Source organism: Microtus oregoni, unplaced genomic scaffold (genome assembly GCF_018167655.1).
Source record: "Microtus oregoni isolate MIOR12 unplaced genomic scaffold, Mior012 000080F_ref0000499, whole genome shotgun sequence".
Taxonomy (NCBI): Eukaryota; Metazoa; Chordata; class Mammalia; order Rodentia; family Cricetidae; genus Microtus; species Microtus oregoni.
In genome coordinates, this window is record NW_024544538.1 from 5,792,880 (window position 1) to 5,820,791 (window position 27,912).

The 27,912-nt window shown below is 42.6% G+C and overlaps 2 protein-coding genes, 1 long non-coding RNA gene and 1 pseudogene across 4 annotated transcripts in view; 3 read left to right on the forward strand and 1 right to left on the reverse strand.

Moving 5' to 3' along the window:
* Positions 1–3,329: 3,329 nt before the first annotated feature.
* Positions 3,330–10,789, forward strand: LOC121441698 (membrane-associated progesterone receptor component 1). Its single transcript, XM_041642930.1, has 3 exons — positions 3,330–3,753; positions 7,119–7,274; positions 9,498–10,789. The coding sequence occupies exons 1-3, from the start codon at positions 3,429–3,431 to the stop codon at positions 9,599–9,601; spliced, it is 585 nt and encodes a 194-aa protein (XP_041498864.1). The 5' UTR covers positions 3,330–3,428; the 3' UTR covers positions 9,602–10,789.
* Positions 10,790–13,744: 2,955 nt separating this feature from the next.
* Positions 13,745–27,912, reverse strand: part of LOC121441646 (A-kinase anchor protein 17B-like) — a 36,623-nt gene continuing 22,455 nt past the window's right edge. The window contains exons 4-7 of one of the 2 annotated variants that reach the window (XM_041642855.1): positions 23,472–23,602; positions 19,855–20,089; positions 19,407–19,475; positions 13,745–18,051 (exon numbers count right to left, since the gene is read on the reverse strand). In XM_041642855.1, the coding sequence (XP_041498789.1) occupies positions 16,444–18,051; positions 19,407–19,475; positions 19,855–20,089; positions 23,472–23,602 (2,043 nt within the window). In that variant the 3' untranslated portion in view covers positions 13,745–16,443. The remainder of the gene's footprint in view (positions 18,052–19,406; positions 19,476–19,854; positions 20,090–23,471; positions 23,603–27,912) is intronic. The other variant, XM_041642856.1, reaches the window with a different exon arrangement.
* On the forward strand, positions 17,730–20,125 carry LOC121441650. Its single transcript, XR_005973487.1, has 2 exons — positions 17,730–17,798; positions 17,910–20,125. It is a non-coding gene; the product is annotated as an uncharacterized LOC121441650 (long non-coding RNA).
* Positions 24,179–25,362, forward strand: LOC121441634 (annotated as a pseudogene).

Consider the following 27,912-nt stretch of genomic DNA (forward strand, 5'->3'; position numbering starts at 1 on the left):
TTGTATCACGGTGCTGGAGGAGGTCAGATGAAGGCATAGGATACCCTGGTTGTGAGCCATCACGTGTGCTCTGGGAATCCAACCTGGGTTGTCTGGAATAGTGACCAGTGGTCTTAACCACTGAGCCATCTCTTCTGTCCGCAAGTACTGCTCTAAATACAAGAGAGACAGCAGTAATAATAGTTGTTCTTGTTTAACATATATTAAAGTCAAAGAAATGAACAAAAATAAGAAGTGATACTTATATTAGCAGTAAGCAGTAAACATGATGAGGTAAAGTAAAATGGAAGCCAGGGCTAATGGAGGAGCTATCTGATTCCAGCACTCAGGCTGTGGCAGACGGATAAAGAGTACAAGATCATTCTGGGTTGCATAATTAATTCCAGGCCAGCCTTGACTACATAGAAAGCTTTGGAACTCCATCCCAAACGAATGAGTGAGTGAGTGAATAGAGAAAAGAGATGAAGACAGGAAGGGAATATTTCAAGAGTGGAAAGTGAGAGTGTGACCTGTGATGGACTCTGGAGAAAAGCATTCCTGGCCATAGGAATCGTAAGTAGGATCTCTGACTTCAACTACGTCTAGTTGTTTAATGGGTATGGGGAAGGTCGCTATGGCTGGTGCACAAGCATCAGGGGAGGCGGTGGTAAGTGAGGGCCTAAAGCTCTACAGGTAACAGTGGTGGGGTAGAGGAGCTTCTCCTGGGCATGGCTGGATACTGCTAGGACTTCTTTCTATGAGATGAAGAAACATTTAGGGATGTTTAGGCAGTTTCCATGTTTTCTGTATCATATATCATGCCCTGTGATTTTCCCACATCAATCTGTGTCTAGATTTCTGAACATGTCCCTAGGGAAAATCTCTAGAAGTTAGGAATGGAAGGGAGGGAGGGAGGGAGGGCGGAAGGTGACAGGTGCAGCGTGTGAAAAATTAAGACTACCATTACGTTTGTCTTCAAGATCCCCTTTATGCATTTATAGTTTTGTAAGCTATTTTCTCTCCTAAGACTGAAACATGAATATTTTCCCATGATGTGGTGATGTTTGCATGGTACAACTATGATTTTATCACAATACAAAGTGAATTAATTGGCCACTTTATTTGAACTTGGACATTTGGTTTGTTTCCAGAGTTTCAATATCAAAAATGAATGTGGGCTGAGCATCTTCCTAACGAAGGCTTTGCTCTCATTCTGAACAGAGTGGGTTCCTGAAAATGGGATTACGAGGACAAAAAATGTATTTCCAGAAGTAGATTTCACTAATAGAAAACACTTATGGCTAACAAAAGTTTATGCCAAGGTCTACTCTGTCATTGTTGTATGGGAGTATCCCCACTTTCTTACTAAAATGTTATCCTTTTCTGCTCTGTACACCCCTTCTATAAAAAGGTGGTAGGTAACAGTGTTATCTCCATGTTTGTTTTAATTACTAGCAATCCCGAAAAATTTCATGTCCTCCTTCGCCACTGACATGCTTGCATTTTGCCTAGAGAATTTGACTAAGCATGTTCTTTTCTCTGCATGCCATATGTATGCACGTGTGGTATGTGGACAAGTGTGTATGTATGCGGGGGTGCATTTGTATGGATGCCACAGGTTGAAGTGTAGTGTCTTCCTCAGTTACTCCCCACCTTAAATATTGAGACAAAGGACGGTCTGGCTAACCTGGTTCCTGTTCCCCAGCCCTGGCACTGAAGGCCAGTTACCAAACCTCCCATCCTGGCTCTTATATGTGTGCTGAGTCCTCACACTTGCATGCCAAGTGTTTTACCCACTATGTCATTTCCTCAGTCCCTTAAAGATTTTATCAATTAAAACGAGCAGTTAAAGATGGAATTTTTTGCCATATTAGTTTCAAATAAAAATATTTTTCACAGGTTTAGGTTTTTTTTATGTCTTTGATGCTCATAGTTCTTTCTAAAAAGGGGTAAGTGGATTCTAACCGCAGCTGAGTGCTTGCGGTTTGAGCTTATTTCATGATGATTAAGTTGAAGAGTTTTGACAAAAGATCTGGAGGGGCCGGTTCAGCTAATCCTAAATTTAGCTCTGAGGGAAAAAAAAAAATGTGCGGGCTGGATATAAAGATTGTTTCCTTCATTACACTTTGAGAAGATGGGGTGGGGTGCAGAAGGGATTAAAGCAGTCTTTGCCAAAACTATTCAGAATTTAGCCAATTCTCTGCACAAATCTCTTGCATGGTGGTGGCGGTGGCGGTAACTACGTACAAGCAAACAAGACTCTATGGAAAAGTACTGCCCTGGCCTGCAGATGTGTGCATGGCTTGGTTTTAATTATCTTCTCCTCTTTTTCTTCTGTTACCATTTCCCAGTAACAATATAAAGGGCAGTCAGATTAGTTCTCTAATGAGTAGGGACAACCCTTGTTCCACAGAGGCCTGCTCCTATGCATCCTGTTAGCACATCAGAGGCCTAGGTATCTAGGTACCTGGCATTTGTCAGGGGTTATGTTCAGGGTTACTATGGCTGCCCAGGGTAGCTCTGACAGACTTCAAATAGAAGAATGCTGCCAAGCAATGAAACTTTGAACGTTATTCTGGTATTTTTATAAGGAAAAAAGGCTCATCAAGAGAATGCCATTTGCTGATGCCGTGTGACTAAGCACAATTGATGGCTGCAAAAGGGGGGGAGGTAAAAACAAATGCAAAATCTGGCGATCTTAGTCCCAGATTTTGAAGAGTTGACAGGCCTGTGACCTTTGGATGTCAGCCCTGCAGCTTTTAGGCAAGAACTGGAGGACCATCCCCAAATGGATAGTCTCAAGTGAAAACGAGAGGTGTGTAAGGTGGACAAGGAGTTGAAGGCATGATTTTTCGGACAGCTAAGACAGCTTCCTGGTCCTGAGGGTACTGCCAGGGGAGGGTTATGAGGGACTTTAAAATGAGAGAGAAATAAGAAGCAAGAGAAACGCGGCCCCATTCTAACCGACGTCATTTGCAAGAAGCGGGCCTTAGAAGCCATAGAGGCAAGGCTCATCCAGAGGGTCTGCTGGAAGCTACCCACTACCTAGGCGACTGAGCTGTTTGGCGGTGAGCTGTACTACGCTCCGAGGGAGCCTTGAAACTGAGGCAGGGACCCAGCAGGTACAACCAAGAGGTGGGCTGGGCTTTGTGGCCTGGCCTTGGAGTGGAGGGAGCAAGGGGGAGGGGAGAAGCCAAGACGGAGGCTACTTAGGAGACCTAAGCCGCGTCCAAGCCTACCAGTGCAGGGCGGGGTGGAGGGGGAGGGCGGGGTGCTTAGGTGGTTGGGAAGGGCGTGGCTTGAGGCTCCGCCCCTAACGGCCCCGCCCCTCCGCGAGGCTTTCTTCCGCCGCCACAGAACGCCAGACGCCACTGTTCGGCGGAGAGGGAGGAGAAACGGTAGTGTTTCGGAGCTCTGCCTAGCCGGGCCCAACCTTTGCTCCAGAGATCATGGCTGCCAAGGAAGCGGTGGCGACTGGCGCCGACCCGAGCGAGCTGGAGGGCGGGCTGCTGCACGAGATCTTCACGTCTCCGCTCAACCTGCTGCTGCTCGGCCTCTGCATCTTCCTGCTCTACAAGATCGTACGCGGGGACCAGCCTGGAGCCGGTGGCGACAACGACGACGACGAGCCGCCCCCGCTGCCCCGCCTGAAGCGGCGCGACTTCACCCCTGCCGAGCTGAGGCGTTTCGATGGCGTCCAGGACCCGCGCATTCTTATGGCCATCAATGGCAAGGTGTTCGACGTGACCAAAGGCCGCAAATTCTACGGGCCGGGTAAGGAGACAGGGCCGGGGTGGGGGGGGGGCGAGACAAAAGAGGGGACCCGAGCAGGGAGCGGGGCAGTGGAGAGGTGAAGGGAGGTGGGACACCCTGGAGGGAAGGCGGGCGGCTCCCGAGCGGACCAAGGCCTCGAGGCGCTGGGGGGGGGGGGGGGCGTGCATACGGAGGGAGGGGGTGTTGCCCTAGGAGGCTGACGCTTGGAAGCCGCGGGTGGGAGGGACAGTGAGGCTCGAAGGCCCGGGATGTTGAGGAAGTTTTCGAAGGTAGCGGGCTTTGGCGGGTGGTGGGGGTGGGGGTCCTGAAAAGAGAAGGAGGCTTCGGACTTGAGAAAAGGATCGAAGGTATCGGGCTTTGGCGGGTGTGTGTGTGTGGGGGGGGGGGTCCTGAAAAGAGGAGGAGGCTTCGGACTTGAGAAAAGGAAATGAAGGTGTCTCCAGAGAGGCCCAGACTCTTGAGAAGACGTGGAGCCCATGACGCCGGAGGAGCCTTGGTGGAATGTAAGGGTGTGGAGAGAGAGAGAAAGTGGAGAAGGGGATTAGTGTCAGGTAGAAGCATTGTTCCTGGCGGAGAATGGGTGTGTGTGTGTGTGTGTGTGTGTACTGTGTGCATGTGCGGTGAGTGTTTGGTGTGCACCGTTTGTCTGGTGGGGGGGCGCTTTGGAATGTAACATGTACTTGGTATGTGTGTGCGCGTGCTGTGTTGGGTGGACTGAGGTGCTGGAAGATGAACAAGCAAACCAGCTTGATGGAGAGGAGGAGAATAGTTAAGAATGCATTAAGAGCAGAAGGTGGTGGGCCTTAGGAAAGTGAAGAGCTGATCAGAAACACCATATTTAGTGTATAGTGGGGCGGGGGGACTGGGAGGCAAAAAAAAAATCTTTCTTTAAATAAAAATAAATGAAACCAGGGTTGGGAGGGAGAAGTGGGAGGGTACTGAGAAACAATAGGGTAAGGCTGTGAAGCCCGATGGGTGGGGGGATGTCAGGAAGAGCCGACCAGAGGGAAAACAAGGGCTGGACGGCTGCTGAAGTGTTGCAAAGGATCCTAGAGATGAGGTTTCTCCAAACCGGATTGCCTGTCAGAATCACCTGATGCTGGTGAAAAATACAGATCCCTGACCTGACCAGCCATGGCCACACTTACCTCTGGGGGAAGGGGTGCCAAAAATCTCCATTTTAATACTGCCCTGTAAGCAAAATTGGGAATCAGCCAGGTTAGAAAAGCCCTGCTTTCTAGAACCTTTGAAGAGGAAGAAGACTCCAATATGGAGTCCTCTAAGCACTGGGAACTCAGGGGGTGTGTTCACATGTTCATTGGTCTGAGAAAGAGAAGAATAGCCAGCACTAATCCAAACCAGACATACCCACTCCTTAGTCTCCAGAGTCCAGCCATGCAAAATCACATGGGCACGAACCCTCACCCTTCATTTTTGCTTTCAGACATTTTAGAAAATGTATTTCCTGTAGGCATGTAACTGCAAAATGATATCAACACTACATCCTATTTGTCACTACGGTAGTACCTTATCACTAAACAATCGTGTAAATACCTGTAATTATTGAGCTAAACCATAAAGTAGTCAGAACAAACGCATGGGGCATGGGCCTGTGGTTGTAGTTTGCCAAGTCATCACCAGGAGCCTCGGCTCTCTCAGAGAGCACAGCTGGGAGTCAAGCAGCCTCCATCCTAAAGCAGGTAGGTTGGAGTTTGCAGAGTCATCGTGAGGAACTTCGATGTGTGCACAGGAATAACGACAACTAGGAGTCCACCTGCATTCTCCATTTAGAATGTCACCGACCAGCTCCGTGACCTGGTACAATGCATTGTCTCAGGGCCTGTTTTCCTTAGGGGGGAAAAAAAGCAAGCACAACCCAGCGTGGGGTTTCCCAGTCCCTGCTCTCAATTATTGACAGGGTTCAGGAAGAGTGATGAGCTGTATCATAGTGGAAATAAAAATTATTCATATGAGTGCCTGGTACTATGGGCACAGCACTGTTGTAGGTGCTAGCAATCACCACACATTTCTGTCCACCAAGCATCTACTTAATGTGCTTTATGGTGAACAAAATGTATCCTTCAAAGACTTAATATTTGCCTCAGATCTTGGTTAAGTGTGCATTACCAGTTCAGGGACCATAATTCCTAAAATGGTGGCGTCCAAACCAAAATAATTTGTTTTCAAGCACTAGGTGCTACTATTTCCATTAACAGTACACATTTGCGACACACATGGGAAGTTAATTTTGTTAACCTTCTCTAGTGGCAGCATGTGATGGTGACTAAACCAGCCCATGTTTTACAAGTTGGCCATAAGGGCTTGAGGTGTATCTCAGCAGTAGAGTGCTTGCCTCGAATATGCAAAGCCCTAATCCATCCTACCCAAAAAAACAGATCATAAAATTTATCTAATATGTCAGAAAAACATTGGGTCAGTTAAGGGTTCAGATGACCACACTGTAATGAAATACAATTAATTCTCCTACTTGGTATAAAGATTTTGCTCTCAGAGTTACCTAGTATCCAGCCTACTTTTGGGGGAAAAAAAAGGCATTGTTTAAAGTAGACTGAATTCTTTTCCTTTGCTTGTGCAATATTTAAATGAGTCTAAACAACCACTTTAGGTAAAAACAAAATGATCCACTGCTTTCAGACAAAAGCTTGGTATGATGTTATGCATAAGAGCATTTGGGATTATTTGGAGACACTGATGGCGGCCTTTTTTTTTTCAATGAAAATTTAGTGTTTTCACAACCTTGTATATACTTAAAAACAATACTCAAACTGGTCTCCTTTGTTTTTAGTTCTTATTTTTGACAGTGAAGCTTATATAACATGTGGATAAATTTTTGAACCACTGATATTTGTAAAACTATTTCTCCTGCAGATTCCTCAGGGTTTGAGTCTTGCAATCAAACGTCATTTAAAATATATCAGAGTAGATTGACAAGGAAATGTGTTCTTTACACTGTAGTGGTTAAGAAACTTTCTCTTGGCTCAAACCCCTAGAATAGAGCCAACCTGTAGCTTTGGAGTCCTCAAGCTGAATGCTGACTCATTGATTGTATGCTCATTCCAAGGCCACCCTCAAAAGAATCCCTTGTTTTCATATTAGCTATGTGCAGGTCATAGGAGATTTCAAATGCTACACATTTTTATTTAATTTTCCTTATGAAGTGACAGTAAATCTTTCAGTGTCCCTTATATAATGATCAAAGTGTACATGGAGCTTAAGAATGGAATTGGAAAATTCAAAGGAATCATTCAATACAAAGAACAATAATCCCATCTTCTGTATTTGAGCCACCCAGAAATGTATTATCTTGTAAAGAATCTATCTTTGGTTTTGTTTTGTTTTTAAAGAGGGACCATATGGGGTCTTTGCCGGAAGAGATGCATCCAGGGGCCTTGCCACCTTTTGCCTGGATAAAGAAGCACTGAAGGATGAGTATGATGATCTTTCTGACCTCACTGCTTCCCAGCAGGAGACCCTGAGTGACTGGGAATCTCAGTTCACTTGTAAGCATTTATTTATATTGTGCCTGGATCAAATTTCTACGAGTAATGCAGATCATGATCAAACAATAGTTATCACTAAGCATCCTGACTTGAGTGCATTTTGATAGGCTCCTAAATTTTCGGATTGATCAAGTTTGTGGCATGGAGTAATGGTGGCAGTGCTGAGTCATTTGCTATGATGACATACCAATTTTTGGCCTGTCCTCTACAGAAGCTTGGGCTTCTAATTTTGATGTGTAAGTTTTTGCCTAAAGGTATTAAGATTCCATACAGAGTGTGTAGCGGAAAGGACAATGGCCCGCTTGCCTCCGGAAGAGATATTTTCACAAGCCCTCTCTTGTAGCCCTTAACTGTTTAAAGGCAGCCCACAGCTCTGTGTAAGAATGGGAGACTTGTATTCTTCCAAACAGCTTCTCATTGAATCTAATTTAGCCTAAAGTGTAAATGAGGCCTCATCTGTAAATGCTGCTTATAATCTACCCAGCAACAATGGTGCCTGCATTGTTGTTAAAGAAAAGGGAAGCATTTATTTCAGGCTTAATGCTGTGTATAGGAGGGGGTAAAGTCTTTAGAATTAAGGTGAAAATAAGGGGTTAAATTCAAATCATGAGAATGCAGGGATTTGCTTCAGTCTAACCTAAACTCCAAGGGTTAAATGATCACTTTAAGATTACTTCACTGCCACAGATTTGAACTATACTAATTTTTGTCAGATTTTATGGAATGTATGTGAAGACCATGACAGCCACTGTTGGAGGAAGAGGATTTTCCATGGAGGGGAAGCTTTTTATTTACTTAGCTCCACCATCAGTTAACTAGTCCATGCTCTTTTAGCCCTGTCCGAGCATATTTTTCAGAATAAGCTGAGAGAGTTCTTGGTTAATAATTAGCCAGAGGTGACACTGCCTTTTGAGTTTGGATCTCAAACAGACCTAGTATAGCCTTCAAGGCAGGACGCAAATCTTTGGACTTTGAAAACAGCCCAGCTGCCTAACATCGTCACTAACATTTGCAGCTCAGGTGCCTTTGTCATCATGAAACTAATGAGTTATAATTTAGAATCCACAAAGCTCTGTTCTAGAGCCATCTAGCATCAGTGGGAAACGGGTGATATTTTTCTTTTGCCCACCACCCCTTTCACTTAGCACTAACCCCCCCTGTTGTGACACCTCAGCTACACCCAACGTCATTGTGGATTCCCCTTAAGCAGGTTTCCAGGTGCCGCCACCACCAACCCCTTATGCTGCCTTCGAAGAGGGAAGTTTGAGTTGTTCCCAATGGCACAGAAGCAGCTTTAGTTACCTGTTTAGGCGGGTTGTTTACTCCTCTCATCCCTCCCCGTTTCAGAAAGGAAATTTGCATTAACCCTGGATTCACTTGGTTATAATGGAGCTTGCTGATTCTGACTTCACACCTAACTCCCAGGCATTTGTTCATAAGCTGTCTAATAGATGTTTGCAAGGATTTTTTTTTAATGCTTTCTCATACTCTTCCCTTTAATTCCTAAGGATCTTACTTCTTGCCCTGGTTCCTTCCCATCTGCCTCTGCATACCAGCCTCCTGGTCACCCTGTTCAACTGCTCTTACTGAAATCCGCCCTTCATATCTTGGTGATAACATTGCCAGAGTACTATTTTGCTGTGTCATTCTTTTTCTTATAAACTTTCAGTACCTTTGCCACGAATAGGTGAAGTTCAGGTTTCTCGGGCTGGCTTTTCAGGTCTTTCGTAATAGCCCACATGCTGATCAGCCAGACTTAGCTCCTCCTATTTCCAAATGCCACTTCTACTCCTGACAACATGTTTTTACTGGCTTTCCAGATACGCTCAGTCTTGTCTGTGTACCTTTGAATGTGTTTGCATTTTTCGGGAAATAACTCTCACTCATAGTCCATCCATCCATTTTCCAAATCATATCTTTCTTCCATGAAGTGTTCTACAGCCCCCTAATCCATAGTGAGGTCTTACTATCCACACTCCCTACAGAGTGCTCAGTTCACTGGCATTGCTTATTGCTTTATAGTTCTCTGATTTGAACAAAAGTCTTAATTTCATTTTTTGGCAAGGAGTATGATATAATCCTTTTATATCCTTCAAGAAACCTCACACGTTGCTGAGTGTATTGTTTGGACCTCTCATTTAAAATTAAATGTAGTGGGGTTTTTTTTTTTTTTTTGTGAAGCATGAGAATGGTCATTTATTTTTTTCTTCTCTGCCCCTCCAGTCAAATATCATCATGTGGGCAAATTGCTGAAGGAAGGGGAGGAGCCTACTGTGTACTCAGATGATGAAGAACCGAAAGATGAGAATGCTTCGAAGAATGACTGAAGCATTCACTGGAAGCATATCTATTTTTGTATTTTGCAAAATCATTTGTAACATTCCAGTCTGTCTTTAAAACATGGTGATTTCAGTATTTAGAAAAGTTTTGAACTCGCTGTAAATTTTTTTTAATTACCATCACTAGTGACACTGACAAAATTGTCTTAGAATGCATGATATTTGTGTCACACATCCAGAAAGTGAGCTGCGGTGCTGTCATGCAAATGTTAATGCTGTTTTTCTTCTAGCAGTAGTTAGAACAAGCGGAAATGCAATTTGATTCTTCTGAGAGAGAGCAAAGACTTGGGTGTTTTCACAAATCGGTCACAGTGGTAAGTGTATTGGGAATGAAGAAGGATCAACTTCTAGTCACTGTTCTCTGAAAACAAGCCTATCTTATTCAATTGACTTAACTGCATGATTTCTGTTTCGTCTACCTCTAAAGCAAATCTGCAGTGTTCCAAAGGCTATGGTATTGATTTAAGAGAAGTTCAGGAACAAAATGAAAATTCGATGTTGGGCTTAGTTGGCACAAATACATGTCCTGTGTTTCTGGACTGATTTAGCTGTCCTTGTCCGCATGTGGACACTCTCAACATAGACAGTAACTCTCTCTCACAGTAATTGACAGTCGGGGCTAAAGCAGCACCTGACATTCAAAGTAGAACTTTGGGGAAAAAAAAAACCCTAAACACATGAAGATCATAGGTCTGGCTTCCCAGTCTTGTTGCTTGCAGCAGGCAATGGTTATGTAGTTGTTTGACCAAATGTGAAATTTGAGTGGAACATAGAGGGCAGGAACAGGTGTGTGCTTTTCAAAAAGCCTTCAGCGTCATCTCTGAAGAATGAGAAAACACTACATGGCATTAACTGAGTGATTAGTAAAGGAAAATACATTCCTAAGGTAACAGTTAAATCCTTGTTGTTACAAAATCGTAGTCACTTTGAAAGTAGTAGTCAAGTGTCTAGGTCTTGGATAATACTCTTTGGTTAATACGAAACCTAGCTTAAGTAGACTCTACAGTTGTATACATTTGTAAAAGTATTATATGAACAACTAGTGAGGGTTCAGACTCTTGTAATTGTAGTTAAATAGTCAGTGTATTTTCTTGTGAGCTGTGTTTAATGGTTTTACCTCAAATCAGAAACAAAATGAAGTGTTTGGGTCAGTTAATAAAAAGGTTTTACCCAGTATAGTGTGGCTTGCTTGTTTTAATATTTTTAACTCTAAACTGGGGGGTGGGGTAGTGCTATGCAGTGGCTGTCTTCTGGGCATGACATGGCTGTTGCACCCAAGAATTCTCAGCATCTGTGGTTACCTGCTCACCAGCCAAAATTCAAGCACCAACTGAAGAGGAGCTCATAATCCCGCCCCATCTGAGGGGTTCATAATCCTACCCCATCTGAGGGGTTCATAATCCCACCCCATCTGAGGAGCTCATAATCCCACCCCATCTGAGGGGTTCATAGTCCCACCCCATCTGAGGGGTTCATAATCCCACCCCATCTGAGGGGTTCATAATCCCACCCCATCTGAGGAGCTCATAATCCTACCCCATCTGAGGGGTTCATAATCCCGCCCCATCTGAGGAGCTCATAGTCCCACCCCATCTGAGGGGCTCATAATCCCGCCCCATCTGAGGGGTTCATAATCCCACCCCATCTGGGGCTCATAATCCCACCCCATCTGAGGGGCTCATAATCCCACCCCATCTGAGGGGCTCATAATCCCACCCCATCTGAGGGGTTCATAATCCCACCCCATCTGAGGAGCTCATAATCCTACCCCATCTGAGGGGTTCATAATCCCACCCCATCTGAGGGGTTCATAATCCCACCCCATCTGAGGGGTTCATAATCCCACCCCATCTGAGGAGCTCATAGTCCCACCCCATCTGAGGGGCTCATAATCCCACCCCATCTGAGGAGCTCATAATCCCACCCCATCTGAGGAGCTCATAATCCCACCCCATCTGAGGAGCTCATAATCCCACCCCATCTGAGGGGTTCATAGTCCCACCCCATCTGAGGAACTCATAATCCCACCCCATCTGAGGGGCTCATAATCCCACCCCATCTGAGGGGCTCATAATCCCACCCCATCTGAGGGGCTCATAATCCCACCCCATCTGAGGGGCTCATAATCCTACCCCATCTGAGGGGCTCATAATCCCACCCCATCTGAGGGGCTATTGTAGTTGATGACAAATAAGGCGGGAAGAGTCAATTTCCTTTGAAGGTGTGGCCACTAGTAGAGTATTCATTCTCCAGCGCCTGGTACTCACACACGTACGGGCAGCACCAATTTAGATGTAGTAGAGTATTTGTTTAAAGACTAAGGGACATGTTTGGGAGGGTCCAGGAGAGTTGAAGTTCAGATACGGTCATAACACATTGTAATCATGTGTAAAATTCTCAAGAAGATAAATTTTAATAGTTACAGCAGATATAGTCATTTGACTTTAACTTAAAATTGAGTTTAACTTTTGGGTGTTAGACTTCTATGTGTACTAAGAGCCGTGTAATCCCAGCACCAGGAAACTGAGGCAGGAAGACTGAACAATATTGAGACTTGTCAAATTCTGCCTCTGGGTCAGCTTTCTAAACTGAAGTTCAGAACAATGTTATTAAGAACTATTACTATGGAAGGCACTGGGGTTACCAAGTGTTAAGGAAGTTTGGGGGTTTGTGGCAGGAGTATTTGGCTTTTATTTTCCTAGATATTTTTATTATTTGAGAATTCCATACATGCCCTGCGCTTTGATCATATCCACACACAGCCCCACTTTACCCCTAACCCTCCCAGACTCACTCTGATCCCTTCCCTACAATATGGCCTCTTTTTTCATAAACAAGTTCAATTTATGCTGCCCATAGGAGAGAAGCCATTAACTAGCCTGTCGTCAGCCTGCCTGGGGACATGGGTTGCCTGTTTATTATTCAGAACAAGCATCCATACAGTTCTTAATGTTTTAGAAAGAGCTTATGAAACCCAGCAAGGAACATTAACAGCCCTAAAGTGCCCAGAGTTAAAGGTACAGTCTATATCTTCATTATATAATACTTTGAAGCAGTTTGCTATTTTATGTACAAATACAGTTAACTCTTGAATGATCAAAGACAAATTATGGGCCTAAGCTTCTTGGACTAAACTCCCCATTCCACATCCATTTATTTTGGGGCATTCATAAATTTTAAGTTTCACACACAACTGAGGGAATGAGATGAAATTAAATTCCATAGAGTCAATTTTGCTACCATTTAACAGCCGTGATAAAACATACTGTGCCAAACATGGTGGCACACACCTATATAATCCCAGCACTTGGGAGGCTGAAGCAGAAGGATCAGAAGTTCAAAACTAGCCTGGGCTACAAGTGAGACCCTGTCTTGAAAAGATGTATTGTGTGTTTATCTTAAAACAGGAGATTTCTACTAACCACATCCACCATCACTACTAAGGTTCTGGGGTCATCACTTAGGAGGCAGAAAGAAGATAAGAGTCAGAGGACATAGAAGAACACTGTGACATGCTACCTTCTGGACATGACATGACTAGCACTCTCCCATGCACTCAAGCAGCTGTGGTTACCTGGCCAAGGTCAAGACAGTCAAAATCCCAGTATAGATGGTATATATGATCTCCAGGCCCCACCCTGTACTGAGGATCTCTTAGCAGGGGCCAGTTGCTTGGGGAGGGGACTCATTCTTTGAGGGTATGGCCTCTGGTAAGTTTCCCATGCTCCAGTGGATGGCCCATGCACATATGCACAGCACTAACTAGACGTAGTGGGTTATCAAAATAAATAAAGCATTAAATTGGCAAGGAATATATTAGGGAAGAAAACTAGGGGAGATGGAAGAGAAAAGTGGGGAGTTTACATTAGAACATAGTTCATTGTATACCTGTATGACATTTTCAAAACTAAGCTTAGATGTACCTAGAGGAGGGTAATTTCGAGTCTAAGTATGGCTTAAGTTCATCCAAAATGAAAAACAAACTGGCTTTTAGTCCTAGCAACTCTGGCAGAGCCAGCTCCTATCAAAAAGGAGTAGAATAAAAATACTGGAATGGTCTGCAAATGTTAGGGTGAGTATCAATCTAGGCAGCCCAATGATCAGTCAATAGTCACCATTGTCACTCTTAACAATTTTATTTTTGAATATATTAAAATGAAATAAGCATCATTTCTCTAACAATGCAAATAAGCAAAAAGAGCAACATTAGTGCAACATATCATACTACAGATAGAAAGTTCCCCCTAAAGTGGAATCAATTACCATTTATTTTAAAATCAACACGTTAAACAGTTTTCCAACAAAAGCACATGGATTTGGTTGTGTTTTCAAATTACCTAGGTTACATGGCTTTCTACCTGAGAAATTCATACAAATGAACAGAGTACATTTATAGACTTTCCCTTACCAGATAAGCAGCACATACAAGGAAAGCATACGAAAACCCCTATTTAACTCAAAAAACTCAGGCCCCTGTTTGAAAAGACAAAAAAAAAAAAAAAAAAAAAAGATACGAGAAAATACTTTTCCAACTTAAATAACAAGAAGAAAAGTAGTCGTAACAGTTTGTTCCATTACATTCTTTCCTAAGTCACGGAGTGACAAGCACAAAGTAAGCTATTACGTTTCTTGTAAGGCCTATACCAAAAAGGGGTTGACACAAATCTACAATGCATTCCCACAGATAGATACAGAACTCACAGGGGGCAGCAAAAGCGGCATTTTTACTTGTAGGCCCCAGGAGAGCATTCAACAAACAAATCAAACAGAAGAGGGCCACATCAAAATGACTTAGCGCCACACCTAGGACAGAACAAACTGCACATGCTGCTCAACTCTGCAATCTGATTCTTATCTTTGCTACCAAGCAAAGATGCCTAAAATCTCTCAAGAAAATATAGCAAACGAGAGAAGAAATTGAGTGGGTTTTGTTTGTTTGAAAACGGTCAGCTGTTTTCTAATACAAGCCCATAAATACAATGGAATAAAATGTGTTGGGGGGGGGGTGTTGGCCAATTTTTCTTGGAGGAGAATAATATGTTGCCAGAAAACTGTCTGACAAAATTTAAGTTGTTGGTAATTTCGAAGGCTACTTTGGGCAACAGTACTTTGACCACGAATAGTCATGAAGAGCCATTGCTAGTCCTCAAAAACAAAACGAAACAACAACAAAAAAAGGCACTCTCAACCCGTGAGCAATCTTTTGGACGGGACAAGTCAAACCTAGCTTTAACAGTAAAACCAAGCATTGGCTTGCAAGTGAGACTGAACATGAGAGACAGCACACTATTCACCTGGTTTTATGTTAGTAACACACGGGGATCTGTTACATTCCTTTCTCAGCTTTTAGGCGCCTGAACAGATCTCTCTTCAAATAGGAATACGCAGCTCGATCAATCAAACAACCTGCGGCTTTTACTTCAGGCAAATCATACAATTTTGTAACCACTTCAGACACCGGGTTGCTCAAGAGGCAGTGGATGGGCACACAATGTGAGACACGATAGTAACCCCATCCACTGGTACTCTACCCGCCTCCGCTAGCAGATGCCTTCCTGCTGAATGTCCACTTGAGACTGAAATGAATTGCTGCCCTTCACTGGTTCTGTGGATTCCAAACAACTATTCCTGTTGCAAGCAATCTCTAATTCACTGGGCAATTGCCAGGTCAGGTAGAGCTTTGTTGGGAAAATGAAGGTCCTGAACCAATGTAAGGCAGAAAGAGTTGGCCAGGCTGTCTACAGAACACGCACTGCACTAAGGGGAATCTACAAATATCTCAATTTAAAAACATATTTAAGAATTCCAAAATGAGTCGGCAAAAAAGATCAATCGCTTATTTCACATGGTTTACAAATTCTGCACTCTTACAACTCTTCCACAGCTAGAAAACTATGGACTTCTCTTTTAATCCTTCCTAACTCCATGGCATTGTTAAGGGCAGAGGAGGCACTTGCTACTGTTTTTATAAAAGTCAGTTTGGGGGATATTCAGTGACTTTTTACAAACTGATGTCACCCAACCCTGAGTGAAAGGATTACATAGCCTGAAATAGAATACTGTCACAATTTTTCTTCCCAAGTACCATTATTGATGCTCCAGGATTTTTTGATATTTCCTTTTGCAAATCCCCCTAATTTTATAAATTCAATCCTGGTGCTTTGCTTTTGTATAGAAAGCTATGGGGTTCATAAAACAAACAAGAAAAATTCTAACAGTCCCATCTATTTAACCACCAAAGGGCAATCAGCCCCTTTTAGATTCTTCTTCTTCTTTGAGAGCTGTGAATATATTCATTTCCTTCTGGTGGGTATCCACGAAACTCTAAAGCCATGAAATCTATTATAAGTTCTAGCCTCTGGATCTCTCCTTTATCTAGAACTACTGTGAAGTAAAATTCAGGAACATTTGTTACCATACATACTGCTTCTTACCAAATCTAGAACACATGAAAGGACGCCTCTTTGTCCACCACTATGCTCTTTGAAGACAGATGATGATGCCATTCTGACAGCAAAAGAGCCTTCTTAATGCTAGTCTGCTCCTTTCCTGGCACCAAATTAAAGCTTCAAATAAAATCTGTCCTTGGATCATGAAGTTTTGCAATGACTTTGCTTCACCAAGCTTCAGAACCTACAGGTTCCCCATTCCCAAAGCTTGCGGCATTTCGATTCCCACTTGAAACTTTGGCAAGAGGAACAAGTATGTGCACTTGACCCTCTTCTAGTTCTTGTTCTGTGGTTGCTAACAACATAGCTCTATTTGGTCTGAAGTTTTTGTTTGCGTCAGTTGTTTCTTGTAAATAAGGGTGTTCCTGATCAGAGTGGCCATCAAAACATTTTCAAATACAAAGAGCCAGAGTAGCTGTCTCCTAAGTAGCCTCCATACTCAATGTGGTCCTGGTTGTCATCATGACCGACATAATAATGACCAGCATCAAGCATGCCATATCTTTTAAACCTTCTTACAGCCTGGTTATATTCTGACTTCCAAGAGTTCTGCCTTTTTCTGGAGAAGTATCCCAAATATAAAGCTCTAGCACGCTTTGGTGGCATTAATGGCATATAAAGGGGTCTGTATTTCACATTCTGGCCAAACATACTACCAGTAACTCTCCTCCTCTTTCTTGAGATGCTCTCTAATTCCTCACTGGAACTGGATTCGTGGTAGTAGCCTTCATCAAACACAGGGCTGGGGTCTATTTTTTCTCTAGTTTTGCCTGTGTTCTTGTGAACTCGAATGGAATCCCATTCACCCTCAAGCCACGAATATCGCAGTTCATACTTGGACCTTTTACCTGGTGCCCTGACTCTGTGCCTAAAGCGCTTTTCCTCACTGTCGGGTTTCCACGCTGAATTCAAGGCCTGCTGACTTGACCTAGTTTTCTGCCGGCAAGTAATGATTTTGTCAGTGTCGAGAGGCCTTCGTTCAGGGGAGCTATCATAGACAGCCATGGATCTTTCTTCCTCCTCTTCGTTCACGCTAAGGGTTTCAGTGAAGCACTCAGAATCACTACTGATTTCCTCCAAGAAGTCTGCCAATGACAAACCTACGTCTGCTGACCTTAATGATGAAGAAACTGGACTTTTTCTTGCGTAGTGAGAATCTTTGACTCTGTGGTTGTGAATCTTTTCCACAGGATAGCTTTCTCCATCATTTGGGGACAGGTGATCTTCAGTTTCACTTGCCATGTCATTGCAATGGTTTTTTAATTTCTTAGAAAATTCTTTGGTATAATTGGTCTTCCCTGTGTTTTCTGGCTCGGTCTCGAGATCCTTCATATACTCCTTTGGCCAGCCCCCGTCTTGATCCTGGTCTTTCCCTTCCAGGCTCTCCTCTTCACTCAGACTGGTCGAGTGGCAGCTATGCTTTCTCAGACTGACCTGAAATCCATCCCCCTTAGCGTAGACGTCTCTCTGCCACTGACATGTACTTGTTAGGTGACTCGCGTCGAGGCAGAATCGGGCATATTCTGGAGTCTGATAATAGTTTAATAGATAGTCAATAAATTCATCTGTTTCATAGATCTTCTGTTTCCTGCCATGGTTTATCACAACTTGTCTAGAAGAATATGACTCATTAGAACTTCTGTCGTTGCAGTCTTCTTTTTCAAGGGACTGGTCTGGATTTGCTGTACTCTGCAAGGAATTCTGGTCAGAGACCAAACTGTAATGGTACTCATCAGGTAACTCCTTTCTGGTTGAGTCTCTTACTTGTTTCACTCCAGGGCTATGTGAAGATTTCTGTAACTGGGCTTTAGTTCTTTTCTTCACTTTTTGTTTTTGTTTATTGTCAGACTTGGGAACTTGAGAACTCGGCATTTCTTCCTGCAGAATGCTTAATTCTTCTTCCTCTGGAGGTTTCAATGCAGTCCCTGGGGCGTGTTGCACTTCAGGCTTTGGAACATCAACCTCCTGAGGGTTACACTGCGTGGATCCCTTTAAAGAAAAAAAAGATTTAATGATCTCTCATCAAAACCCAAAGAGGACCAGCAAGATGGCTCAGCAGGTAAAGGTGCCTGTTACTAAGGCTGAAGACCTGAGTTCCAACCCAGGAACCCACACGTGAGAGGGGAGAGAACTCTCTGGTGTCGTCCTCCGACCTCCATACACATACACTGTGGCATGCTGCCCCTCCCCAGTCACACACAAAATAAGTAAATAAACATAAACAAAACACAAAGAGATTGAAATCTTCCAAAAACTGAGCTGGTGTTGCTCTGAAGAAACCCAGAGTAGGTCCAAATTAGGAACACTATTGTACTGAGGAGACAGTAGTACATTAAATGTCTTGATCTAATATGAAATGTTTTTACTAAACCTGTGACCATTCTTATGACATGGCATTTAAAGTACCTTGCTCTTTTTATTTGTTCAAAAATCGACCAGTCTACTGTTTTACAAAGAGAAATAAGGAACGCTCTGTTGCCCTCACAGAAAACCCTAGCACAGGAAATGACACATGGGTGAAACATGTCCAACAAGGTCAACTGAACTAATGAAAGTCTCTCTGTTTTGTACTGCAAACTTTTGCCCGTGGATTGTAAATTGAGGATGTCTCAGAGTTGAGTCACCCGGCCTGCCTCACAAAGATGGAAGATGGGGGGCAGAGACACAGCTCAGTGGTGTAACACTTGCACCTTACAAAGAAAAAAAGAGCCAAGCACCAAGTAGACAATATAGCTGTGCCCACCGATTTGCCTGTGGTCAAGTCCGATGATATCTGTTCCGCAGAGCTGAGGAGTAGGGGAACAAAGATGCCTGCAACCCCATCCCCAGGAAGGTTTGCTGCATGGTCCCCCTGATGTCTGTCACACATCAGGGCCCAGCGCCCCACTCTCAATTTGTAATCAGTGTAAGTATTAACAGGTTCCAGAATTAGGTTCCATGCCCATTTAAAGAAGTGGATTCTACAAAAAGAGTCCCACTTGGACATCATTAAGGTAAACTAAAATCCAATCTAGCTGGGCCTGCTATCAATAATCCAAGCGCGAGATTACTTTTTACTGATCCTGCTTTCACCAAGTCAAGCTATCTATAATAACAAGGCAGAGATCAACATGGCAAATACGACATGAAGTTCACTCGAAAGCACAGGAGCAGCTGTCATCCTTCCGATTTAAAAGCACTGCATGTGGACTGCTACATGGATACTTCCAAAACATCGCTGGCTTCCAGTCCAAGATATCTGTGATTCTGGCTAGCCCTGCGAGCCCATAAAGGGAGAGAAAGATCTTAGAGAGGCGAAAATCTGTGAAGAAGATAACTAACCTGTGAGTTAAAAAATTCCTTACCAGATAGTTCAGGACAAGGCTAATATGAGCCTGACAAGGCTCAAGCATCTTCTCCCTTTTCATCCAAACCTGTTACAGATGGATGGACGGATAAAGTTAATAGAAGCCCACGGATCTAACGCCCACGCCACACCCACCCTTTGCTTCCCCTGGCATTGCCCCGTCAGATCCACTAGGAACTTGGAAAAGAAGATGAAGTAGCTTAAGTGTTCGGAATACCATCCTGAAGTTGAGAAACACGAAGTGAGGGCAGAGCTAAGACAAAACTGGTTGAGAGACTGGTTTTGGAAATCCATGGTTGAGCTTACGTGAGAGTCATTGATTTCGAGGAAACCCCTATGAATGCCACAAGTCTGCCACACAGTTCATTTTAGTGGGACAGTACTTAAAGTCAAAGAAAGTCCAGTACCTATCAACACTGAAGAGAATAATTGGGAAACAGCCTTACCGCAATTTTCTTCAGGAGTACCCGGAGCAATCGAAGGGCCTCAACCCGCCGCTGAGCCAGCAAGTACTTCCTCTCCTCCCACTCCTCTGAAGAGTCCAGCTCCTGACGAGTCTCAGCCTTGGCTTTCACCTTCTCCTTCCTTGGCCGGTGTCTGTCTCTTTCCTTCAGAGATCGCCTCCTGTCCCTGGCCTTCTTTCTCTTCTCTTGGGCTTTCCTTACTTCATCTTTTCTTTTTCTGGATGACAATTAAAATTCATCATTTGAGCAATAATTATTAGCCACTGGGTCTCACTTCCATTCCCCCCCCCCCGCACCAAGAAGAACTAATCATTTAGGCTTCCAGAAACCTATGACTGGTAACCTCAGAACCAAGAATTGACAGTTCATGGTAAAATGATAACAGCCAGAGGCTGGGGAGATAGCTCAATCAGTAATGTGATTGCCTTGTATATACAACAACCTGAGTTAGCACAGTGGGTACACCTTTAATCCCAGAGCCGGGGAGGTACAGACAAGTAGATCCCTTGGATGCACTGACCAGATAGTCTAACATATTTGGCAAGTTACAAGTCAGCAAAAATCCTTTCTCAAAGAAACAGGTGGACAGCATCAGAGGAATGACACCTGAGGTCCTCTAGCCTACACACACATGCACACATGCGCGTGCGCGCGCACACACATACATGCACATGTTGCATACATGCTTCTGTACAAGCACATATATACAAAAGAAATAAAACACTTGCCCCCTAAAATCCACAAAACATCAAGGGAAAAATACAATAATTTTGGCAAAATACAAATGTATAAAAGATATCTTTTGGATAGGGAAGGAAGGAAGTGGGGAGGGAGGCGGGCAGAGAGGGAGGGAAGGAGGGAGGAAAGAAAGTAAAGGAAAAAGAGCTTTGGCACTTTTATGTGATGCCATGAAGGATAACAGGCAAAAAAAAAAATGAACAGCAGGTTCTATTCTGAAGGCAGAAAAGGGGGATATGGTCTGAAACCACAAAACTAGGACAGCAGAAAATGGAATGGGAGGGGAACCTGGATTCTCAAATACAGTAAGCCCTTGATGTAGGAGGATCTTCTATCTATCTGTTGCTTTCATTGGTTAATTAATAAAGAAAACTGCTTGGCCTGATAGGTCAGAACATAGGTAGGCAGGGAAGACAGAACAGAATGCTGGGAGGAAGAAAGTAGAGTTGGGCAGACGCCATGATTCCCCTTCCCAAAACCAACACCGGTTAGACTCATCCTGGTAAGCCACAGTCAAGTGGCGACACAGATTTATTAGAAATGGGTTAATCAAGATGTGAGAGTTAGCCAGTAAGAGGCTAGAACTAATGGGCCAGGCAGTGTTTAAATGAATACAATTTGTGTGTTGTTATTTCAGGTGTAAACTAGCCAGGGAGCCGCTCTTATGCAACAAGCCCAACCACAAGAGAAGGTGACAGTTCTCACGAGCCTGAAGTCCAGGTGGAGGATTAAGTGTGACAAGGATTCCTCCTGAGAGCTCCTACCTTGGAAGGCTATAGCCAGGTGTCATTGTGAGTGGAGGCCTACCATTTGCGATTAATATGCCATGCTGAGAGGTTCACGCAGGACAAGGCTCAGACTGGGAAGAACATAGCCGTGGGTGGGCCCTACCCTTTGTAGCAATGCAAAAAGGGAAAACCCCTAAAGTGAATGTAGATCCAATTAACAACTGGCCTTGACAGATTTGGATTCAACCCCTGTTTGTACAGTATGAAGGTAGGAGACTTCAGCTTTGATATAAGAGCACCCAGAAAGAAGCTACTCCAATAGGTCACCATTATTTATTCATTCATTTAGTGTGTATGGATGGATGTTTTGGCGGCATGCTATGTGTGTGCCTGGTGCCCCTGAAGGCCAGAAGAGGGTGTAATTGTCCCTGGGACTGGAGTTACAGACAGTTAGGAGCTAATGCATGGGTCCTGGGAATTAAACCCAGAACATCTAGAACAGCAGCCAGTGCTCTAACCCACTGAGCCATCTCTCCAGTCTCCTCATTTTTACTCTAATATTTTACATATATATTTCTTCTCAAAGAAAAGAGAGCCTATAGAAGAAAAGCTCTTCCAGGCATGTATCCAAAGGAGTTAACATACAGAATATTTGAAGAACTTTAAAAATTAACCATCAAAAATCAAATTATCCAGTTAATACGTGAACAAATGAATGAATAGACAATTCTCAAAAGGAGGATAAATGGAAAACAGACATATGAAACAACATCTAATAGCCATCATCATGCAAATTAAAACCACACTAAGAAGGGGATAAAGAGATAGCTCAACAGATAAGAGCACTGGCTGCTCTAGCAACAGATCCAGGTTCAGTTCCCCACACCCACGTGGCAGCTCACAAGGGTCTGTAACTGTAGCTCAAGAGGTCCTGACATCCTTTTTGGCCTCCACAGGTACTATGCACACACATAGTATATGTATATATATATATATATATATATATATATACATCAAACACACACACATAAAAAAATTAAATGCATCTTAAAACTACACTAAGATGCTATTTCATCTCTGTCAGAATGATGTTGTACAGAAAACAAATAACAGACGCTAGAGAGGATACAGGGACTAAAGGAACCCTAAAATTAAAGTGAGACTCGTGAAACTGTGGGAAGAAACCAAGAGCAATTACCCGCATCAGGATTTAGCCAAAGAATAAAGGATTTTTTTATCTAAGGGGATCTGTGGCCTGGAATTTGAGAAATAAGTATCTTGAAGCGACTGAAGCTCTGGCCAAATTCCCTGGATGTGACAATCAAAAACATGAGAGACATGTAGAATGGTGTCCCTGATATTTTTAAAAATGGTATGATTGACATAAAACAGAAGGGGCCAGAAGGTTAAGAAATGGGTTATCATAGCCCCATAAAGCTGGTATCTGTCTTTCCTTAGCAGAGTTTGGCAATGGTCTAGCTAGGCAAATATTCAGCTAGTCTTGAGCTCTAAGATGGGTAACTAATGCTAAGATTGAAGAAAGAAAACGGAAGTGCCTCAAATTCACAGTAAGAATTCTGGTCAACGAGAAACATGGTTCCAACAAATTCATTATTCTGGGTTACTTTGATTCTTGATCATTTTAGAGAAAGAAAGCTTTCCAAGAACTGTGTTGTTTTTTTTTTTTTTATTTTAAATTGGTAGGTTAGATAATACTGGTAAAGTAATAAAATTTCTAACTCAATAAGTTTAGGATTGTCACTACAAACTTTCAGATCCTGACTATAGCCCACAAGTCCACAGGCGGGATGCTTGCCTAGCAAAGTGCAAGGCCCTGGGTTCAAACCCCAATGCTGAAGTTCCCCATTCTCTCTTAAAATCTCTTTCCCCCAACTTCTTAATCTAGCTAGTCTCCCTCATTACTTGTTCTTGCTTCCAGGAATGCCTTTCTGGTTTCTTGTTTTCATCTACTCTATCACCTGCACTTTCTAAGACTGTCTGTGATGGAGTTTTCCACTTGGGCCAAAGTCTGCCCTCACCTCCATGCTATCTAACAAATCTATTCGCCCAAATGAATGAATCCAAAAACTCCTAAGGAAAAACCTCTTCATTGTTAAAAACCAGTCTACTTACCTTTCAGCTACTTCCTCTTCTCTCTTCTTTTCTTTTTTCCTCTCTTCCTCAAGCTCTTGCAATTTTAGCCTTTCCTGATTTCTCCTCTGGATAGCTCCTTCACTGAAATGCTGGGTTGTATCAAACATAACCTGCTCCAAAAACAGATGAAAGATTTCTTAGAAAGTCTTGCCACTGGACTGGATGGAGCCCAGACGAGAGAGAGGAAGCTAAGATGGCACACAGCAATTCAAAACCAAAGAATTCAATATGCCCCTTTGAAGCCCAGCCATGGTGTACAGCTGCTCATGGGCCAAGATCTGAAGAGTAGTACTTGGAGGCACTGGGATGTTCTTTAAAAGAGTGTATCAAATTACCATCATAATTTTATTCGATTAAACTTAACTCTATAGCAATATTTTTGGTTACTTTTTAATTTAATGTCTGACAATGTCATACATAGTTGTACTGTATTGTGAACATTGTCACCTCCTTGCCCTCTCTTATTACCCTTCCACTTCAACAAATACCACCTCCTTCCCAACTAGCCCCCTCCTACTTTCCTGTCTTAAATTTTTTAGGTAGCAACTTACTTCACAGATGACCACGGGCAGTGTCACAGGGCAGTCTAGGGACAGGTCAGAAATCTATTACCTCTAGTAAACCCAAAACACCAACTGGATCGATTTGTTGTGGTTGATTTTAAGTCAGTAGAAATAAAAATGAGCATGGCAAGGAATGGGGTAGGCAGGAAAGAGACAAGAAAACTAACCTAATGAGATCAGATTATCAACCTATATTTCATAGCTTGAAATATAATGAGTGGGATATATAGATATGCTTATAGACTAGCACAGAAGCAGATGCTGTGTTAGCTCATCAATATTTAGGAGGCCTCTAGTTTGATGTCCACCACAAATAATAAAAAAGAGAGAGAGAGAGAGAGAGAGAGAGAGAGAGAGAGAGAGAGAGAGAGAGAGAAGGAGAGCTAGTCATTGTAACGCACACAAAGGGACTGGAGATGTAGCCCAGTGATAGAGTACTTGCTTCGCCTTAGCAAAATCCTGGGTTGTATGCCCACTATTGCAAAAAATAAACAAATATACATGAAAACAATATATTCATAGCCATGATTCCTCCTAACACAAGCGACTACACACACACACACACACACATACAAATGACATACACACAGGCACTAGAAACTGAAAGTGCAAATTCATGCCAAAGACTGGTTTCGAGAAGAATCTAGCTGCGTCTTTTCCATTGCTGGGTTAGGACTTCAGGGTGATAATCGACGGGCCTCTTACGGATAGCTATTCGGGTCAGCATGGGCTCATGCCTGTGCTACTGGTGCAATCCGGCTAGTATACAACCAACCTGGAAATGCAGAGTTCTTGTTTGAGTTTATTGCTTCCATGGGATGTATGGATCAGGCCACAGTCCTTGCTCCCAGCGAATGGTTCACAATAAACCCGCTGGAAACCTGCTGAATGCCTAAAAGACGCTATACTTCTGCCTAGGCCAAGTGCTGCCAGGCTTCTGCTGCAGCTCCAAGCAGCTGGATGTTGCCACAGCTAATTTTTCCAGAACCAATTTCCAGTTTATCTGGTAGACTGACACTTATTATTGTTTCTCTGATGTGGGAAGTGGAAATGCCCATAAGATGGTTGTGAATACAAAACTGGAACCCATAGCGCAAGAACGTGACAAAGTCCATTAGAAACACATATTGGGCATCCCTTCAAAGAGGACTTTTAGGAGGCAATCCACTGTTGCCTACCTCAGCCCAGAAAAGAACTTTGAGATTGAAGAAACAACTAAATGACTAGATTTACCAGAATATTTACAACTCAAAGATGAACATTTCTTCCAGGTTTCTAAAAATAAAATCATGAATGGCCATGAATGAAAAATGACCTTATTTCTTCATGCACTGCTTCCTAGTATTTCGCTGTTGATAAACTATGTAGGCTCATCTTGATAGTATTTTTAAAGGCAAGCATTTTCCTCTAGCTGCAAATTAAACAATAGGATGTAGTTACTCTACTGGGCTTCAGTTGCTTGGTCTAACGCATCCTACTACAGTACAAAAATCTCATTTCAAATTAAGAAGCTTTTAATGCAGTAAGTTGATTAAAATGAATCACTAGAAATACAGTAAGTGCATTAAAATGAAAAAAAAGATGATGTTTACAAAAAGCGAGTCAATGATTTGAGACAAGAACCAAAATTATGACGGTGAAATACCAGGATGGATGTACTTGTATAGCATACGCTGCGAAACCGAGGGAGCTGGGAAAGTAAATACATCAACAGGTGCTTGATAATTCACTCTAAGCCTAAGAAGGAAAACCAAGACTGGAAGTTTTGCTATCTTGTGCATTGGTACATAACTACAGGCAAGAGGACTTTTGTGGGTTTTGTTTTAGTGATTTCTCTTGCGAGGGCAGTTCACTGTACTGTCTCCGTGTCTGGGTGGTGCGTCCTCAATTCCAAGTGGCCTAGATTCCCTGTCTCAGAGGGTTTTGTTTGTTTGCCAAAGGCAGGTGTCTTTCTGTTCTGCAGATCTTGTTTTGTATTTTGTAATACATCTTTCTCCTTTTCAAAACGGTAGATATTCTTTTCCTTCAATACCGCTCTTCTCTTTGGTTCTTTCTAGTTTGAAAAGATTGTCAGTTTTTCCCATTAGGAATAGCCTGCAATTGTACATTGAAGAGAATACGTCTATACTGTTCTGTTCTATCACAGTATGAATCGTGACTAAGTGTGGGCCTGCACTGCACTCTGTGGGTCTGTAGGATTTAAGTGAGCACACAGGCCAGGTGTGGTGATGCGTGCTTGAAAGCTCCGCATTCAGGAGACTGCAGCAGGAGGGCTGCAAGCTTGAAGCTAGACTTGAGCTGTACCAGTGTGAATTTCAGGCCTGCTCGTCCCAAAACAAATTAAATAAATGCATAAGCGAAAACAGCCATCCATTTATGTGTGCCAGTTCATTAATGCAAATTAGTTCTTTCTCCCCTTGAAATATTAATAACCAATTAAACCCTGAAACAATTAGAAAGTTATTTTAATATGATTATATGTTCCAGCATCCCTAAACTATCCTAGTTGTATATTCCCAATATAAATTAATACTAGACTAGATAGTTTTCTGCAGCTTGAGATATAAAGTTGAGCTATAAAATACCTTGTGTTTTTGCTCCTACTAACTATTAACATTTAGCCAATTGGGTTCTTTGGCTATACAAATAGGCAGAAATCCTGGGATATTTAGGAGCCACATCAGATAGTTCCCTATATTCTAGTTCATTTCAGCAACAGATGGAAGGGTAGAGAGTGAAGTATATAGAAGGTAATTTTAAAAAATACCACATTATAAATCACTTCTAAGATGCACAAATAAAATATAATTATTGATGAAAGTAAGCATTTATAAAATCTGTAGAAGAACATTACAACTCAGAGAACAAGAATGAAGTCATGGAGAAATCTTGGTGCATTTATATACATAATATATACATAAACACAAAATAAACTTTGACTATGGATATATATATATATATATATATATAGTACATGTTTGGTTTTGTATCTACATATTTTAAATACAAAAGAAGTGGAAAAAGCAATAAACTACATTATCATAAGTTCACACATCAAAAAGTTTAGCAATGAACCCAAATTTCTCCACGGAACCTAGGGCTTGTGAATGCTAGGTAAGCATCCAGCAGCCCACTCCTATCCCCAGCACCAGCTACTGTTTTCTTGGAGACTTGAGTCTCACAGACTCCAAGCTGCCTTTGAATTCCTGATCCTCTATTTCCATATCATAAGTGCTGAGATAAAAGCCACAGGCTTCCATATCTAGCTGAAAATAAAGTGTTTAGTGCTATAAATCCCTTATCTAAAAGAAGGCTCGGTTATTAGTGGCTTTGTGTGACAATTGAAAAGTCAACCCAGAATGGATAAAGCAGCTTTATGTTTGTTCCTAACGATGTTGTCATTTAGGGTGTCACACTTGTTATTTTATGTGCGTGACTATTTTGCTTGCTCTATTTCTGTGCACCACCTGTATTCCTGGTAATCATAGAGGCCAGAAGAGAGCTTCAGATCCCCTGGAACTATATTACAGACGCTTGTGAACCACCATGTGGGTCCTGGGGACCAAACCTGGGTCCTGGATCCTCTGCAAGAGCATCCAGTGCTTTTAATTATGGGGAGGCAGCTCTCCAGCTCCAGCTTTTATATTTTTGGCACATTATATTTTGCTAAATAGTCATTGCTTTCTAAAAAAATAGTATATTATTTAGGTGTTAGCTAATTGTGCATATTTTAAAGCTTTTATGTCGTGCTTATATATTATAAAAAATTATAGCAGTTCCATTTTGATAGGTCAAAATGTTTTCAGGCCTTGAAATAATTCTTGATGAATGCAAATAAAATAGGAAGATGACCAAAG

Bases quoted from the DNA above. Each gene is read 5' to 3' on its own strand.
- LOC121441698 (XM_041642930.1), top strand. From the start codon at position 3,429: ATGGCTGCCAAGGAAGCGGTGGCGACTGGCGCCGACCCGAGCGAGCTG. The intron at 3,754-7,118 runs GTAAGGAGACAG...TTGTTTTTAAAG, and splicing joins CCGCAAATTCTACGGGCCGG to AGGGACCATATGGGGTCTTT. The intron at 7,275-9,497 runs GTAAGCATTTAT...CTGCCCCTCCAG, and splicing joins CTGGGAATCTCAGTTCACTT to TCAAATATCATCATGTGGGC.